This window comes from Capronia epimyces (assembly GCF_000585565.1).
Source record: "Capronia epimyces CBS 606.96 chromosome Unknown aczIQ-supercont1.9, whole genome shotgun sequence".
NCBI classification, from domain to species: domain Eukaryota; kingdom Fungi; phylum Ascomycota; class Eurotiomycetes; order Chaetothyriales; family Herpotrichiellaceae; genus Capronia; species Capronia epimyces.
This window is the reverse complement of record NW_006912912.1, coordinates 1-16377: the sequence shown is the minus strand read 5'-3', so window position 1 is coordinate 16377 and position 16377 is coordinate 1. Positions and strand designations below refer to the sequence as shown.

Sequence of the window (16377 nt, the reverse complement as noted above, 5' to 3'; positions counted from 1 at the left end):
TACTCCCATATGCCTAAATCTTAATATCGATCTACAAATAAGGACGGTTTGGGGCCTTCGACTTGTTCATCCTCGCTAGTCTCTCCCCCGTAATCTCAAAGCAGTCTGGCAACAGAGTGTCCCTGAAGCTCATACCCTTGGTGATTTTGGCGACAGCTTCTGCGCAGGTGAGAATGTTCACCATACCTGACCAGGAACACATTAGCTCGATCCAGCAACTATCCTATAAGATGTGTATGCTCACCAAATCCATTGAAGCCTGCGCAAATGAACTGGCCTTCTCTTCCAGGCAAACCCCCGACGAAAGGTACAAAGTCGGTCGTTTCACCAATGATTCCGCACCATGAATGTTCGAGGCCTTGGCCAAGGATGTTGTTCATGCTGGCTCCGGAAAGAAAGCATTTTTGGAAATTGAGTACTCGGTCTCGAGCCACTTCCATGTTGGCAGAACGATCATCCATTCCAATAATGGAGTCCAACGACTTTTGAGACAGGGTCGGGTTGACCAACGAACCACCGAGGACTATACTGCCATCCCCAGGGCTCTGAATCAGACTGTACCCATGCAGTAAGGCGTAATTGATGCGATAAGTTTGATGCAGCTTCCTGTCCCCTGACAGCGCAGGCGGTGGAACCACACTTTGAGCCTGTGCGGTTTTGGGGGTGATTAAAGGCAAAAGCTCCGGGAGAAGCAATCCAGCATAGGCGTTGGTGCAGTGTATAACTTTCGAAGTTGTAATTGTTCCGCGGCGAGTCTGGACATCCCATGTTGTTGTTGCCGGCTCCACAGGTGACAATACTAACGATGTTTTTGGACTTTCCTTGATTTTCAGCGCGGGACAATGGGTGTAGATTGTGACACCTTTTGATACTACCGATTGCAGTATCCAATGTGTTAGTAGTGCTGGATGAACAGAAGCCGCTGGCCACTCATACGCTGCCAATGCCCCAGATATCCTGGACGCAGTTTCTGCCGTTGGGCCCTCATGAACCCGAATGTCCGATGTATCTGCCTTGGCCTGTTTCAGCCGTTTCAAAGCAGAGGCGTTGTAGTCGACAAAAAACGGCGTCATACAGACATCGAGAGTTGTCGTCTTGTCGAGGTCGCACGGAATTTTGTACTTTTCAATGAAATCCGTGAGTTTCTCAAACACTTGACGTTCGCTTTCAATAATCCTGACAGCCTGTTCCACCCCATGGATTGCAGCCTGTCTTGTAAAGCTTCGTAAGGGATCTGAGAAACGAATCAGCACGTATGCGCAAGTTAACCCTCGTTAATAGCACGAACTCACCGGGGCGTATATGGCCCGCGTTGCGCGACGTCGCGCCCCCAGCTAACTCTCGGGCCTCAAGTATTAACACATCGCTACCTTTGACCCCATTTTCGAGCAGGTTGAACACTGTAAGTGCTCCTGACAAGCCAGATCCGAGCACCACGTATTCAGACTTGCTTCTCACAGGCACATTCCTGTTTACATTGAGGAGTTGGCATGCACGTGTAGACCGCTGCCACTTACTTAGACATGGATTGTCCATAGGTGCCGCTAATGATGCAAGCTCAGGGGTCGAGGGTGAATCAAGTGTAGCTGCCATTGCAAAACCTCGTTATTTGCTCAAGAAACACTAGAATGACCGGAATCAGGGCGATCTTGAGATGGCTGCTGTGTGTAGTATAATCTTTGGACCGACTTTTATAAGGAGGCTAGTTAACACGGTAAGACACGGTCTGGAATTATAAGCCATCTTCCACATAATATATCCTGCGACTGTGAGGTTAGTGACTCCATAATGCTCTCCACTAAATATTTGATGTGAGTATACAGTGCCAGAATCTCGCTTATAGTTCCTTGACCAGAAGAACCCTAGATTTTCGATATGATTTCGGGAAGCTAGATTTGAGATCTCGCATATGAACGCCGTTTGAAGGACTTGGAGCTCCGTAAGAGGATGAGACTTCGGGTGGGGAGAACATGCCGCTTGGTAACTTGAAATGGTCACTCGACCGGAAGGCATCAGTGTACATCAAAAACACAAACTCTGTATACACAATATCCGGATAGTGCCTAATGTAGGATGTAATTGATTGTTGTTTCATATCAGTCATTCCTGGGAGATTGGGTTTCCACTGGTTTGCAACATGTGACACTTATCTCGCTTGGAGCTTCTTTAGTATCACAACAACAATCTCGCAACGCCTTTCTTGATGCGAGTATATGGTGAAGAAAGTTGAGGTTGGCCCCGCCAAACACAGGATCCGTTACATTACAAGCATGACTTGGTGCTTTATACAGTGGGCAGAGACAACGTAGACCGGAATCAATGTCTGAGGCGTAATCTAAACCTAAGAACCTACTTAAGTTAAGCACAAGGTCTGCCCAACAGCAGCCATGGCGCGGTCCCAAACAAAGCCCACGCCGCCAGATGGAATTTCGACAAGCGTCATCGGCAACTCTGTCCTCAAATCTGCTTGTTTCCACACCCACTCAACGACTTTCTTCACTGATGGTACGTGTCCGAAGCGTCTGGCTCCTTCGATCTTCTCAAATTGGCGCAAAATCGAGGACCGATCTTGATCCGCGGTGGCATGACATCCCGCAATGAAAAGTGGCCATACCCAGCTTGCTCGTTGACCGGTTTCATCCCATGACATTTGGTCCAGTATGTTGATGATATGGTCGACGTGACTTGAAGCGAATTCTCGATCTAGGGGACTGGACTTTAGATATCCCAGCAAAATCAATGCTGCATGCCAGCAAGCTTCCGCCAATTGTGTGGTAGCATTGACAAGAGGCTGGGTATCAGTGTAATCCTCCCGTGTTGCGGAATGACTGCTTACAACTTGGACAAGAGTATCCAGACGATATTGTGTCGAAGAAATCCAATTCTGTCGCTCGGCCGCGAGAAGATCACTACTCCATGCTTGAGTACGGATTGTACGACAGATCTCAAGTGTTATAATCATGAGTTCAGTTGAACAACCGATGCTGGGATTGATCTCGTTGGTGGGATTCTGTATTTTTTCCAGCCAGAAGAGACTGTTACTTAGGAGGTATTGCCCCCGGTCTGAGGTCGGGAGTGCTGCGTATGCTCTAACATTGTGTTCTGCAAAGTATTGAGCAATGAACGACAGCACCGTGTTGTCGTGATACACGTCCTCTGCGAGATATGTTGCCTTGATAATTGAGTTTGCAGCGTCCAGGTGCTTCGTCCACTCAGGCCGACACCCATCAGCTACATCGCGAAGGCAAAGTAACAAAACACTGATTAATATCTCCGTCTTGGAAGTTTGGGGAGACACTGAACGCAGCAACTGACCAAATTGACGCAGTGCAGAGCCCCGACTTTCCAGAGCAGTAGTGCGCCAATGACTACTGTGTAGTTGCAAGAACGAAGCAGCAACAGCAAGCACACATTTAAGAACGAGGGTCGAGGAGCTTGCCAGGGGAAGTATGATATGTCCGTAACCGTGGTCGCCGTTGCCTCTGAGCGCAAAGGCGGGGCACATTCTGTATACGTCTTGCATATATTAGTTCCATATCATGGTCGCTTTACTCGGTGTACCTACAAAACTCAAGCAGGTGCAAAGCCTGACCGTCCACTTGCACCCAGAAAGCAGGAGAAGTCACCAGGGTATTCACTGCGGCAGCAGGAAGACTTGGACAATCCTCTTCCTCTTGTGAGAGTGACGAAAGGTCTTGTGCTTCATGGTGGTGATTCGGTAATTCAATATCCTCTGCTGGGACAGACGATCGACATGTGACCGAGTAGAGAGGTCGAAAGTCTTCAAAAGTGGTATTGATGAAGCTGACCTGTGAACGCGTGTCAAAAAAGGCGGCCCCTTGTGGTGCCTCATGGGGCTGCCCGTTGCGCTCGACTTCGATTCCATGGGCGCCCAAAGGGACATTCCAGGTCAGAGTCACAGCATACGAGCACTCTCTTCCAGTAGCAATGCAGCGTTGACAGCGCGGTTTCGCCTCTGGTTATGTTTAGTTGTGACCAATGTCTATCCTAGGAGTAAAGGAAACTCTAGACCCACCATTACATTTCAGCTTCTGCTGACGACAAGCACTACATCCTGAGCGTGATCGAGGGACTTTGCGGCGGCCGTAGAACCTCTTCATGGGACCCATGCTGAGCTTGGGCTTCCTTAGACATTATACAAGGTAGAGTGTCGCGTGTTCATAGGAAGAAAGAGAACATTATGACCATGAGAGGTGCGATACTGGCCCCCCCGGCTCTTACCCAGCTCTTCCCCGCTCCATTTCGATTCCGACCAATCATTGCAGGTTACGGGCTTGCTCTCATCATTCCGTTTAGCGCGAGAGATTTTTATGGCTTATCTCGCTTATGCCTACTTGATAAAATCCCAAAATCGCCCATTATGGAGACTTGGCCATACCCCTGGGGTAGCAAATGTCAAACAGCACGCTAGCAGCCGCTGGATGTATGCAGTACGAGTACCAGCAAAAACACGCTGAAAATGGGTATACGTGGTAGATATATGTAGGTGCTCTAATTTTCTTTTGAGTCCATATTCGATACTTTGTAAAAATCTGTTATCTTTGATGAGAAAAAAAAAGATATGGCGACTTTGCCTAATTTTAGCACTGGAACGGCTGGCATCACGAAAGGTCTCATCACGCCTCTTGAGGGCGGACCGGAGATACCGTACGCAATTCTCGAAGGTGGCCAGCAAGGCGGGCCCGTATTGCTTGTGACTGCAGGAGTTCATGGCTCCGAAGTGTCGTCAATCGAAGCCGCTCTACGTCTGATGCGTTTGGACGTGGAGGGTTTACATGGAACTCTGATTGTTCTCCCAGTGGTCAACATCACAGGATACCGGTCTCGAAGCATCTACATCATGCCTGAAGATGGCAAGAACCTCAATCGACAATTCCCAGGCCGTGCGGACGGCTCTGCAAGCCAACGCCTGGCATTCTGGATCTCGGCAGCCTTTCCCAAGTGTGATGCATATCTCGACCTTCACGGCGGCGACCTTGATGAGGATCTCAACCCTTTCGTCATCTGCAACTCAGACAGCAAATGTTCAAGAGAATTGGCCGTAGCACTGGGCTTTGAGACGATTGTTGCCACGCACGCGGCGAGGCGAACTGCCTCGGCAGCCGCAGGACAGCTCGGAATACCAGCTTTGACTCTCGAAGTTGGCCACAACGGCATTTGGTCTGAGGACACCGTCGCAATGCATTTTGATGGCGTCTTAAGGGCCATGGCCCACCTTGGTATGCTGAAGTTCAAGCTCATGCCCGCGGCAGCACCTTGCTCTCAACCGAAATTCGTCAAGCTATCTGTTCCTATAGCGCCAGTCGATGGGTTTTGGTATCCTCGGATTGCAGTGGGTTCACAGATCACAGCAGGAGACACTCTAGGAGAAATTCGCGATGCGTTCAATAACGTACAAGCCACTTGCACCAGTGATGCTACGGGCGAAATACTTTATCTGCTGACGAGTCTATGCGTAAACGCAGGCGATCAACTGTTAGGGATAGCCTATCCAGAACCCGCATGATCACAAACTTGATTTTATAGAACTAGAGCTGAGAAGTCGCTCCATTGTGTTAATCTAAGAGTTGGCTCGTATACGAGGCCTAGATTTTAGAGCGAAGGCGTATCCTTATGAAATCAGTGGGTAAAATTCCTGGTCCGCTCGTTTTATACTATCAACGTGTAGTTTTGGGAACTTTCCAGATTCTCGCCACCATATGCTCGCTGTTTTGATTAGGGCCACTTTTGCGCTATCGGGTCTATTAAGGGTTTTCTCCCCTTGAGGCTGCCATGTGAGTATTTCCTTTTCTTTGGAGCAGGATTTTGTCTTCGGCATCGGTGACGGCATAGCTGGTCTCATCACGCAGCCCGCGCGAGGCTGGAAGAAGAACGGGCTGGTTGGACTGGCCGAGGGGACCTGCAAAGGATTGCTCGGTTTACGCGTCAAATTCTATGCGGCCGCAAAAGGATTTGTCGGGTACCCGTTGAAAGGAATCGCTGTCGAGATCACCAAGGCTTTTTGGGGGGACTGGGGCCTTGTACCCATCCGATGGTCAAGGGCACTGCAAGGGGGCGTGGAATGGTTTCGGGCAACCGAGTGCGAAAGGGTTACAATCATCAGAGTGTGGGAGGTATTGGGGGTGAAGCAATCACACGAGACAAGGCGGAACAGAGTTAAGTCATCATCCTTCGGCTGACATTTGGAGGTCAACAGGGCTCCGGATGAAACAACACCGTATTCAGGTTCATTTTTACGTTCGTATTTCATGAATTGGAAATCTACTTCAGTGCCTGCTGCCATTGTCGGATGTCGAAGCGTTTGCCGCCCTGGGCCTTGAGCCAGATCCGCTCGACTTTCCCCGTCGGGGTTTTTTTCAGCTCGGGCACGAGCTCGATAACAGAGGGGACCTGGAACCGTGCCATGTGTCGGACGGACCAGTCGAACATGGCGGCCTCGTCGAGCGTGCTCTCGTCCCGCAGCTTGATCGCCACCTTGACGTCTTCTTCCGCCCCGGCTCCAAGTTCGGACGGGATGGCGAACGCCGCTGCCAGGACGACGTCGGGATGTCGGAGAAACTCTTCTTCGACCTCGGCCGCATTTACGTTCTCCCCGCGGCGCCGAATGAGGTCCTTGGCCCGCCCGACGAAGTAGACGTTGCCGTGCTCGTCCACCTTGGCGAGATCGCCCGTGTGCAGCCACAGATTGCGAAAGGCGTCGACGGTGGCCGGCAAGTTGCCGAAGTACCCTTGGAAGAAGGCGTTTGGGATGTCGCTGCGCAGGAGCAGCTGCCCTGGAGTGTTGGGGGCCACTTCGTTGTCGTCCGGATCCACGATGCGCATCTGGTAACCGCGGCGCAGCGTCCCACACGACCCCGGGACGCGGGGGCCCTGCTGCATGATCGGCAGACTGGCTTCGACACTACCGTACAGAGTGTACAGCGGATGGCCGAACCGCGCTTCATAGTCGGGCGCAAAGGCTGGGATGGGGACCCCCCACGCGAGCCGGACACGATGGTTTCGATCCTCCGGGCTCGGCTTTTGCTTGTAAGTCAGCGCCAGGGTGGCGCCCATGAAGTCGTAAACGGTGGCCTGGGTTTCCCGGATCTCCGACCAGAACCTGCTGGCGCTGTATCGCGCCGAGAGGGCCGCCGTCGCGCCCAAAAGGATGGCCGGGATTGTGGTCAAGGCGGTCGCATCGGCGTGGAACAGCGGGAAGGGGCAGTACAAGACATCGTCCCCCCTCAGCCCGAATGTTTCCACCAGGGCCATGGCTTGGAGAATGAAGTACTGATGCGAAAGGCTGCACGGCTTCGACTTCCCCGTCGTCCCGCTGGTGTACAGAAAGGCCGCCGTGTCTGAGGGTTTGACTGGTCGAGCCGACTTGACTGCTTCGCCCAATGTGTACAGTGTGGCGAGATGGTTGGGAGCCTGAGAGTCACCACCTTTGACGTATACTGGGAGAGGCTCATCGTCGTCGAGCTGGGTCGACTTGAGTACCGCGAGGAATTCGGCGTCCACGATGGCCACCTTTGCAGCGGCACTTTGGACCACGTGTTCGAGGGTCACCGACCTCAGCTCGACGTTGATCGGCACCCAGGTCGCTCCCAGTCGGTTGGTCGCCAGCCATATTTCCACCATCTGGATACTGTTCCGCATCATGACCAAAACCCGGTCTCCTGGTCCGATCCCGAGCGACGCCAGTCCACCGGCGAGCTTGCCAACCGACTCGTCCACCTGGGTGAAGCTGTAGTCCTTCCTGCCTGTGCGGACAAAAGTCCGATGGCCGAACTTCTTGGTGGCATGTTCCAGGGCGACGTTAATGTCTTTGATGTCTCGGACAGATGCGAGGTAGTCCTGACTCTGCTGATCCAGCCCTGCTGCATGTGGGCCAGCCTCCATCACGGGCAGAGCCAGCTGGCCATTCGACCGATGTTGGTCCTTTGAGTCTGCTTCAGCCATACGGCCAGTGTCAGCACCAGCACCAGGACCTTTTGCCCGCTGACTTCGCTTTGCAAAGTTCTCAAATGCTTTCGCTGCGTCACTCTGGGAAAAGCACCACGTCGCCACGTTAACCTCGTCGGCCAAGGCAGCCTCCATGTTTGTAAAGACCGACCTCTCCAAACTGGCCTTGGAGCTCCTGGCCGAGATGGCCGGTAGCTTTTCCAATTGAGAGGCCAATTCCAGCGCTCGGGCTTTAGGATCGTCCACTGCCTCGGTTAAGAGTCCGATCTTCAGGGCTTCTTCGGCTTCGACGAAGCGGCCGCGAAGAAGGAGTTCCTTGGCCTTGAGCAGGCCGACCATGTACGTCAATCGCAAAGTGATGCCGCCCGTGGCGGCATGGCCGATGGGGACTTCGGGGAACTTGAACTTGAGGTTAGGCCCGCCGATGACAAAGTCCGCGGCGAGGGCCAGCTCGGCTCCGCCCCCGATGGCAAAGCCGTGGACGGCCGCGATGACCAGGGCCTCGGACGACGACGTGAGCCGAGTGATGTCCTGCAGTCGGGCGAAGGACTGCCGGAGCTCGTCGGTACCGCCGGTTCGTGGAGCCAGTGTTTCCTTCAGATCTTCGCCGGCACAGAATGACCGGTCGCCGGCGCCTTCGAGGACAATTATTCTCCTGCCTTCGGCATGGGCGGTGGCCAGGGCATCCACCAAACCGTTGAGGAGGGCGACGTTGAGGGCGTTGAGCGATCTCGGTCTGTTCAGCGTGATCTTGACGATGTTGGTCGACGGATGGGACACCAGGATTGGGGGCTCGACTGCCCGTGGTGGTTGTAGTGATCCCATCATACGGTATGTATGGTATCCAGGGGGCAAATTTTGGCTGTGGTTGGGTGTGAACTGGTAAGGATATACTTGAGTGTTCCACCCCAAAGCTCTAGTCACTGGGATGATCACAGGAGAGTTGAAGACAATTCAATCCTATCCCAAGTGGGTGCTTTCCCCTTGTCTTTATATTAACAAGTTAGCAGTGACAGTCCGAAAATACTGGAACACTTGTTCATCGTGCTTTCATCTAGGCATCTATATTGGTCCCAATCGTAACCGGCCAGGACATCATCCACCTTGTTCTTGTCAGGCTTTCAGTGGAGTGTGGGGTTCTGTCTACTACTGTACGGAGTTGTAGTACACTCCGAACCAGTCCTTGAACACTGTGCACGATCAGGGACCATCTGGATCAAACCCTTTTGGTCTTTGAGGGATTGAAATGCTTTTCGACCTGATCTGGGCAAAAAGTGCATCTTATAGCGACGAGAGGTGGACCCGATCAAATAACACGATCCCTGGCTGACCGACCCACATTTCGATCTAGTTGTATCTTGAGAGCTCCCGAGAGTTGACGACATGGACAGGGATATGGATCCTGGGTAAGCCTAATCGTCCCATTTCCATTGTCTAGCACCAGGTCCCCGCCTGTTGTTTTCTCTGAAGAATAATGATACCTAGTAAGTACGTATTACAGGTGTGTGTGTGTGTGTGTGTGGAGGACTCGTTCAAGCCCCGAGCTCCCCTTCCCCTTCATGGCAGCTCATACCGGCCCGAAATTGACTGTCCTGGACATACGTGTTTGTCACATTATGTCCATCACCGTGGATAACCGCCGGAGTCACCGGTTCGACTGTACCGCAAATTTCCTAGTCCCAGCAAGAAGATAAGACAATTTACTACTAGTTTGGATGCCTGTGCATATTGTATGTCGCAGAAAATGGTACACACCTAGGTCGGTGGCCTGTCCTACCACTCGGCGAATGTACACGCCTTTACCTGGTTCATCGTACATAACCCAGCGGTCCCAAGGACTATGCTTGTTTTTGGATTTTGTATTTGTACAACAAGCAAATCGCACCCCTAATACAGGTGTCGTTTTATTCATCATTCAGGCTTTGCTAGGATCTCGCACAACAAATATGGGTAGCTCACCGAACCAGAACCAAGAAGAGCCAGTGGCCACACAAGCTCCTCCTTCTCTAGCCCCATCTCTCCAAAAGACAGAAGAAGAGGTAGTAGAAGGACGTCTACAGGCAGCAGTGGTTAAGTCGGTCACGCGACAAAAATTTGAAGCCGAAAACAAAAACATGGCGACGCGAACACGGACACTCCTCAAAGTATCGGCGTCGGCTCTGCCCAGCCATCTCACAGCCAGCACGCTGTCGGGGCCGTCACGCATCTCCGTACCGCCGATAGTCCTGATTGACGAGACCGCCGGGTCGTTGCTCGCCTTCTACCATCTCGGGCCCCAGCTGTCGGGCCACGTGGGCCTTGTCCACGGCGGGTTCCTCGCCGTCTTGTTGGACGAGTGTATGGGCCGGGCGTGTTTCGGGCGCCTGCCGGAACGGATTGGCGTCACGGTGAATCTGTCGATGAACTACAAAAAGCCCGTCAGGGTGGACAGCGTGGTCGCGGTTCGAGCCGTGACTGATCGCATCGACGGACGCAAAGCTTGGGTCCAAGCCAGCATCATTCTTATTGAAGAGGACGAAGAAGGGAAGGGCATCGAAAATTCTCATATAGAGGAGGAAAAGGATGTCGCAGTGGAAGCAACTGCTCTGTTCATCCAACCGAGATGGGCGGCAAGCATGGAACCCGTGGTGTAGTAGTACCTTGTAATACAATATGGGTATATATTACATACAACTTCGCCTCGCTCAGCAGTTCTATATCAATAGAACAACCACGTCCAAGTCACGCATGACTTCTCTCCAGTCTACGGATACCACACCGGGATCTGCCGCCAAATCGGTAGCCACGTCTTTCCTCCTCATCCACACCTCTTCGACCACCTTCTTGATCAGCAATCGACTCCCGAGTCCGAATGAAAGAGCATAGTCCAGCCAGGACCGCGCCAGCAGCATGTCTTCATCACTATACGCCTCCACCGCGGCAATGAAAGCCGGCCACAGCGAAAAGTTATCATTGGTCTTCCCGAGGCGGTCGCTGCCTGAGAAGGCAGACGCATGCTGCAAGGCCTGGCTGATGTGCCACTGCAGATTTCGCGGCGGTAGATCGAAGATCACACGGTATAGGTAGATGTGTGCTGCGTGGATAAAGGCTTTGAGCTGGTGGTATACATGCGCTTGCTGAACAGGGCCGTCTTTCATGGGAAGAAGAATATCAAGGTCCTGACTTTCTGTCTCGAGCATTCTCTCGGTATCGCGCAGATTAGATAGAATGCTCATCAAATCGACGTCCAGCGATACACCTGCATGCTGCCTTTGGAGTTGGTGCGCAGCCAGGGTTATCTTGGATATCGCCTCGATGATGCTCTTGGTGGCCCCGATGGTGAAGCCGAATCCCGGCGTTGCTCTAATGGCTGACGAAAATGACGTTTCTTGAGTGGAGGGGCGATTGAATATGTCCTCGCAATCAACACTTGACAACGGCTCGTCTAACCCATCGGAGACTGTTGTTGCAGTTCGGTCGATAACTCTGATTATGTAGAGACTTTGGGTAGAGAAGCAGGCAAAGTCGGATTCTAGCCAGGGCTTCAGGCCCTGGGTCTGGGTTTGCTGGAGGAGTGACCATGCCCCGTTCAAGTGATGCCTCCATCTTCGTGATTGCCCACTATATGTCTACAGAAGTTATCGGTTAGACACTCACAGTATGTCGGAGAGCTTGGTAAGTGAACAGCAACATACCTCAGCCATCAAAAGTGTCATGATGGCGGCCACTGTCTCGGCATAATGGCTGTCGCGGTGACCAATGCTCTCCATTAGAAGACGGATTGTTCGGTTGTAGTGTTTCACCGCCAGCACTGACATGGGCTGCTTGTTGACCGACAGTTGCGAGAGATGGAAGGCTGAATGGGCAAGCAGCGCATTGTACAGAGCTCTCTGACCCGGTGATGAGCGATGCAGAGCCACTGCGGGATAAGACAACCTCCAGGGATTGCGAGAATGCTCGAAGGGCATCATGAGCAAGGCCACATGGTTGACGTAGTGGTGGAATAGATGCTTTTCTGCTGCACTTCGGTCAAAGTCATAGATCAAGTTATTCGGCGACGGCGACAGCGACAGCAAGGGTGACCGGGACTGTGACGGCGACGACGACGGGGTTTGTCGACCTGAGCTTGGGCGATACGTATGGATGTCGCCCACCCTGAACACAGTGAAGGGGTTCACCTCCACGGGGACTGTCCTCGATGAGACCTGAAAGCCGCGAGAGGATTTATAACCACTGCTCGCCTCTTCGTCGCAATGATCGATCAGGAAGTCCACGAGCTCGGAGTCGAGCACTTCGTAGGGTTTCCATGTGGAACCGCACAGCATCGTCCTGCGACCGTCGGACTTGTATGGTAGGTTGTCGTCTTCCACCCACACCAGTTTCGGTCCATATCCGCCGCAGGCCAGGCCGAGGCGTTGGCAGACGGAACAGACGGGCTTCTCCTCTGAACATTTCACTTTGCGCGACCGACACGTCCAACACCCGGTGAAGGTGCGATTGCGCTGTCGTGGCCACTTCGGGAGAGCGCGCGCTGGCACTCGCGGCTTGCCCATCGACTCGAATTCAGCATCCAGATTCGCGCGTTGAGGAACTCTACAGCGAGCATATATCTTTGGTTGATAAGAAAAGAACAGACAGCCATCCGACGGAAAACATACCAAGTACCGGGTTTGCCATGGCCAACCATAGTCCGTCGCTGAATGGCGTCCGTCGCTGAATGGCGTCCGTCGCTATAACTTTCTTTCCTGTCAAATCCGGTCTAGCTTTACTTCCTCTAGGACATCTCGGCTGATATGACTCATCGCCATCAACTTCATTTTTGTTGAAATAGGGTTAGACTTTCTACAGCCAAGACGATCTCTAAGCCTGATACGGGAAGGCGCTACTTGAAGGGGAGCCATATTGGTGCTAGCTCCAATACAGTATTTCTACATTGTATATGGCGAAAAATAAGAGCCGATGTTGTCTCGGCTAGTTTCTTTTGATCACTGGCTTCGGGAAGCTAGCCGTCTATGGTGATAGCCAGTGGGCTCAACATGAATAGAGGTATATCGACTGGGCTACAAGGATGATTCCTGCATCAGTGGCAGCTTATACCGACCCGAACTTGGACGCCAGACACACTCTCTCTTTAGAAACATAACTGTTATCTACGACAGCAGAGGGTGAACCCCTATATCTCTATACATCGATAATGGAAAGACATAGTGGTGTATCATATCGTGCGCTTGTCCACGCTTAGAAGTGGGCTGGCTGACTTTAGAGACGTCAAGATAGTCAGGGCAGGTTGGATCAGGTCTGGTCAGGTCAGGTCATGCATACCCCAGCCTGATAACTGTATCTTTGGCAAGATTTTGGTCAACGGACGCTGCGATTCAAGGAATCTATAAAAGGCAGACGAGTCTTTTCTTCCGACCACCTGTTGTAAGTATAGGTATACTATCACTGCACAAGTACACAAGATTTATGATCTTTACTAGTCTCGTTCTGGTCTTTGCGCTTACCACGTTCCAACTGTCCTTTGGGGCTACCTTCCAAGGATCAAAGGAAAAGAGTCCCCGGCCGATATGTCACTGTCCTTATCACCAGAAAAGACTAAGATGACCGTGAAAAGTCAAGAGCAAGCGGCAACCGTCGACGTCGGTGTCGAGATGCCGGTGTCTGTCGAAGAAGCTGTGGTGTCACAACAGGCGGGTCGTTATGGCGGTGTCAAACGGAAGTAAGAAAGACTTTTGACTAGAGATCTTGCGGCACAGAAAAAAACATTAGCAAGCAAGGACGCGTTCACTTCGCTGACAAATTTTGTGTTTTGTCGATATTACAGACTCAAGAGCCGCCACATCCAGTTCATCGCCCTTGGTGGCACCATTGGAACGAGTCTCTTCCTTGGAATTGGGTCGAGCTTGACAAAGGCAGGCCCGTTGAGTCTTCTTCTCGGCTTCATCATCACCGGCCTGGCCATTTATGGCATGGTAAGAGAGAGAAATACCGAGAAGACGCACGTTCAATACACCGGAATCACTGACGATCTGCCATCGCAAAATTGACTAGATGCTCAGTCTGGGCGAGATGGCTACCTGGCTCCCAATCCCCGGCGCAATCCCTCAGTTTTGCACCCGGTTCGTCGATGATGCTTTGGGCTTTGCTGTTGGATGGAACGTACGTCACGAACCTGTTCACGTTCCATCCACCATTTGGAATGACTCTCGAGACTTTCTTTTGGCTAACATGGGTCTTTACAGAACTGGTACTTCTGTGCCATTGTGCTCTGTCTTGAGATCAATGCGGCGGCCATTATCATACAATACTGGGAAGGAGCCAGAAACATCACGGTATGGATATGTGGCGCATGCTCCCACCTCTCTCCGCCGCAAAGTTTTGCTGAGAAGATGACATGACCCCAACAGCCGGCCGCCTGGATCACCATCATCATAGTGCTGGTGCTGTGTCTGAACGTATTTGCGGTGGGGGTCTTCGGGGAAGCCGAGTTTGTGTTCGCCTCGTTGAAGATTATCACCATTGTCGGCCTGCTCATCCTTTCGATCGTCTTGATACTCGGTGGAGGACCTAGTCACGACCGGCTCGGCTTTCGCTACTGGAAGCACGGAGGTATGTTTCTCTGGCAGACATTCGCCCTCTTCCGCCCTCCGCCCTCGAAAAGACCCTAAACCAGCTGAAGTTGGTGAACTCGAGCGAAAGCTGACCGAGAGCCAATTCACTAATTCAATTCTTTTTCTCATCCTCCTAGCCATCAAAGAACTTTCCCCGGCTCAAGGTGCCTCCGGTCGATTCTTTTCCGTCTTCTCCGTCTTGGTGTACGCGGCCTTCACGTTCGGCGGGGTCGAGATGGTCGTGGCCGCGGCCGGTGAGGCGGAAAATCCCCGGAAAAACATCCCCAAGGCGGTCCGGAGGACGGTGTATCGGATCTTGTTCTTCTACGTCTTAGGCACCCTAGCCCTAGGCCTGATCGTCTCCGCCAACGACCCCCATTTGCTCCACGCCCAGGCTTCCGGGGCCGCCGGCGCCGCGCAGTCGCCGTGGGTGATCGGCATCACTAATGCCGGCATCACAGTCCTGCCGTCCATCATCAACGCTGTCGTCTTGACGTCGGCCGTGTCGTCCTCGAATGCCTTCCTCTACACCGGAAGTCGTTATCTGTACGCCCTTGCTCTGAACGGCCATGCCCCGAGGATTTTCCTCCGGTGTACCAAAGCGTAAGGCCCTTTCCACCCCAAACCCCCCGCCCAACCTTCCCGCGGTGGCGACTGCTGCTCTGCTGCTGAGATGATGAGGGTGATGTATGAGACAAGGTTAATGTTGACAATGATCTCTTTTCTTCCTGTCGCAGTGGCGTCCCCATCTATGCAGTGGGACTCACGGCTCTCATGTCCCTGCTGACTTACATGACCGTGTCGGTTTCCGGATCGGATGTTTTTCTCTGGGTAAGTCACAATCCCACTTCTCCCCCCTGTGACTCGAGTGTCAAAAGGTGGTCAAAAGCTGACGAACCAACCATGTCTGCTTGTCGCACGTACAGTTCGCTAGCCTGATCACCGTGGCATGCCTTTTGACCTGGATGTCCATCTGTATCGCGTATATTCGCTTTCGCAAGGCCCAAAGCGTCCAGGGATTCGAGATGGTCGATCTCGGACTCCGACCCCGGCTGCAGCCGTACCTCGCATGGGCATCACTGGTCTTTTTCGTGGTCATCGTCTTCTTCAATGGCTTTGAGGTTTTTATAAGAGGTCATTGGAGTGTCAGCGACTTCCTGACCTCCTACCTGGGAATTCCGTGAGTAGATATATTTATGACCACCTTTTGCCAAAAGAAAAAAAAGCCTACTAATTACCTGTTCTCTCCCACAGAGTATTTGCCGCCCTTTACGTCTTCTGGAAGTTGCTGAAGAAAACCCGTATTCATCCACTCGACCAGGTCGACCTGATCACGGGGAAACAAGAGGTCGACGACATGGACGGGTGCTGGCCTAAGGTTCAGCCTAAGAACTTATGGCAAAAGGTGTGTGTCTCTTTTCAAAGTGTTTCAATTCCGAATACTAAATCTCTTTTATCTAAATAGGTTTGGTTCTGGATTGCTTAGAAGGCCTACTATCCTACTCTATGGTACCCATCGAAGAAAACCAAGATTTTTTATACGATAGGTACTAAGGAATCTTAATTATCGAATATCGATTAGTACCTATCGTATAATCTCTCTTTTTTTTTCTTAATAATCTATCCTACACATATTAGGAGAGTGCGGAACGGAATGTGTTTCCGTCCCCCGTCCCCGCTAGGTCGGTGCGAAACGCATTCCGTTTCGTACCTCCGCCAATCGCCTGGCGGCGTAGTGGTCTCCACCCGACCACGAATACATGAATGCGTTTCATTGGTCGTAGGCACGATAGAGGAACGATTACCGATATCGATAGGACGC

General features: G+C 52.2%; 7 protein-coding genes across 7 annotated transcripts; 3 read left to right on the top strand and 4 right to left on the bottom strand.

The window, feature by feature from the left end:
• Positions 1 to 31: 31 nt before the first annotated feature.
• Positions 32 to 1593, bottom strand: A1O3_08978 (uncharacterized protein; the record flags this gene model as incomplete). The annotated part of the gene is made up of 3 exons (XM_007739074.1): positions 32 to 186; positions 245 to 1234; positions 1293 to 1593. 3 exons carry the CDS (start codon positions 1591 to 1593, stop codon positions 32 to 34), a joined length of 1446 nt encoding a protein of 481 aa, XP_007737264.1.
• A 760-nt stretch (positions 1594 to 2353) lies between these two features.
• A1O3_08977 (uncharacterized protein) lies at positions 2354 to 4130 on the bottom strand (the record flags this gene model as incomplete). Its single annotated transcript, XM_007739073.1, has 4 exons — positions 2354 to 3231; positions 3316 to 3516; positions 3566 to 3976; positions 4037 to 4130. The coding sequence occupies 4 exons, from the start codon at positions 4128 to 4130 to the stop codon at positions 2354 to 2356; spliced, it is 1584 nt and encodes a 527-aa protein (XP_007737263.1).
• A 452-nt stretch (positions 4131 to 4582) lies between these two features.
• Positions 4583 to 5527, top strand: A1O3_08976 (uncharacterized protein; the record flags this gene model as incomplete). Its single annotated transcript, XM_007739072.1, has 1 exon — positions 4583 to 5527. The coding sequence occupies one exon, from the start codon at positions 4583 to 4585 to the stop codon at positions 5525 to 5527; it is 945 nt and encodes a 314-aa protein (XP_007737262.1).
• A 755-nt stretch (positions 5528 to 6282) lies between these two features.
• On the bottom strand, positions 6283 to 8790 carry A1O3_08975 (uncharacterized protein; the record flags this gene model as incomplete). Its single annotated transcript, XM_007739071.1, has 1 exon — positions 6283 to 8790. One exon carries the CDS (start codon positions 8788 to 8790, stop codon positions 6283 to 6285), a length of 2508 nt encoding a protein of 835 aa, XP_007737261.1.
• Positions 8791 to 9911: 1121 nt separating this feature from the next.
• On the top strand, positions 9912 to 10598 carry A1O3_08974 (uncharacterized protein; the record flags this gene model as incomplete). Its single annotated transcript, XM_007739070.1, has 1 exon — positions 9912 to 10598. The coding sequence occupies one exon, from the start codon at positions 9912 to 9914 to the stop codon at positions 10596 to 10598; it is 687 nt and encodes a 228-aa protein (XP_007737260.1).
• Positions 10599 to 10658: 60 nt separating this feature from the next.
• Positions 10659 to 12497, bottom strand: A1O3_08973 (uncharacterized protein; the record flags this gene model as incomplete). The annotated part of the gene is made up of 2 exons (XM_007739069.1): positions 10659 to 11573; positions 11640 to 12497. 2 exons carry the CDS (start codon positions 12495 to 12497, stop codon positions 10659 to 10661), a joined length of 1773 nt encoding a protein of 590 aa, XP_007737259.1.
• Positions 12498 to 13595: 1098 nt separating this feature from the next.
• Positions 13596 to 15960, top strand: A1O3_08972 (AAT family amino acid transporter; the record flags this gene model as incomplete). The annotated part of the gene is made up of 9 exons (XM_007739068.1): positions 13596 to 13663; positions 13769 to 13916; positions 13996 to 14103; positions 14187 to 14276; positions 14352 to 14553; positions 14693 to 15158; positions 15293 to 15386; positions 15482 to 15735; positions 15810 to 15960. Coding segments are annotated over 9 exons (1581 nt in total), but the record flags the coding sequence as incomplete, so codon positions are not given.
• Positions 15961 to 16377: the final 417 nt, after the last annotated feature.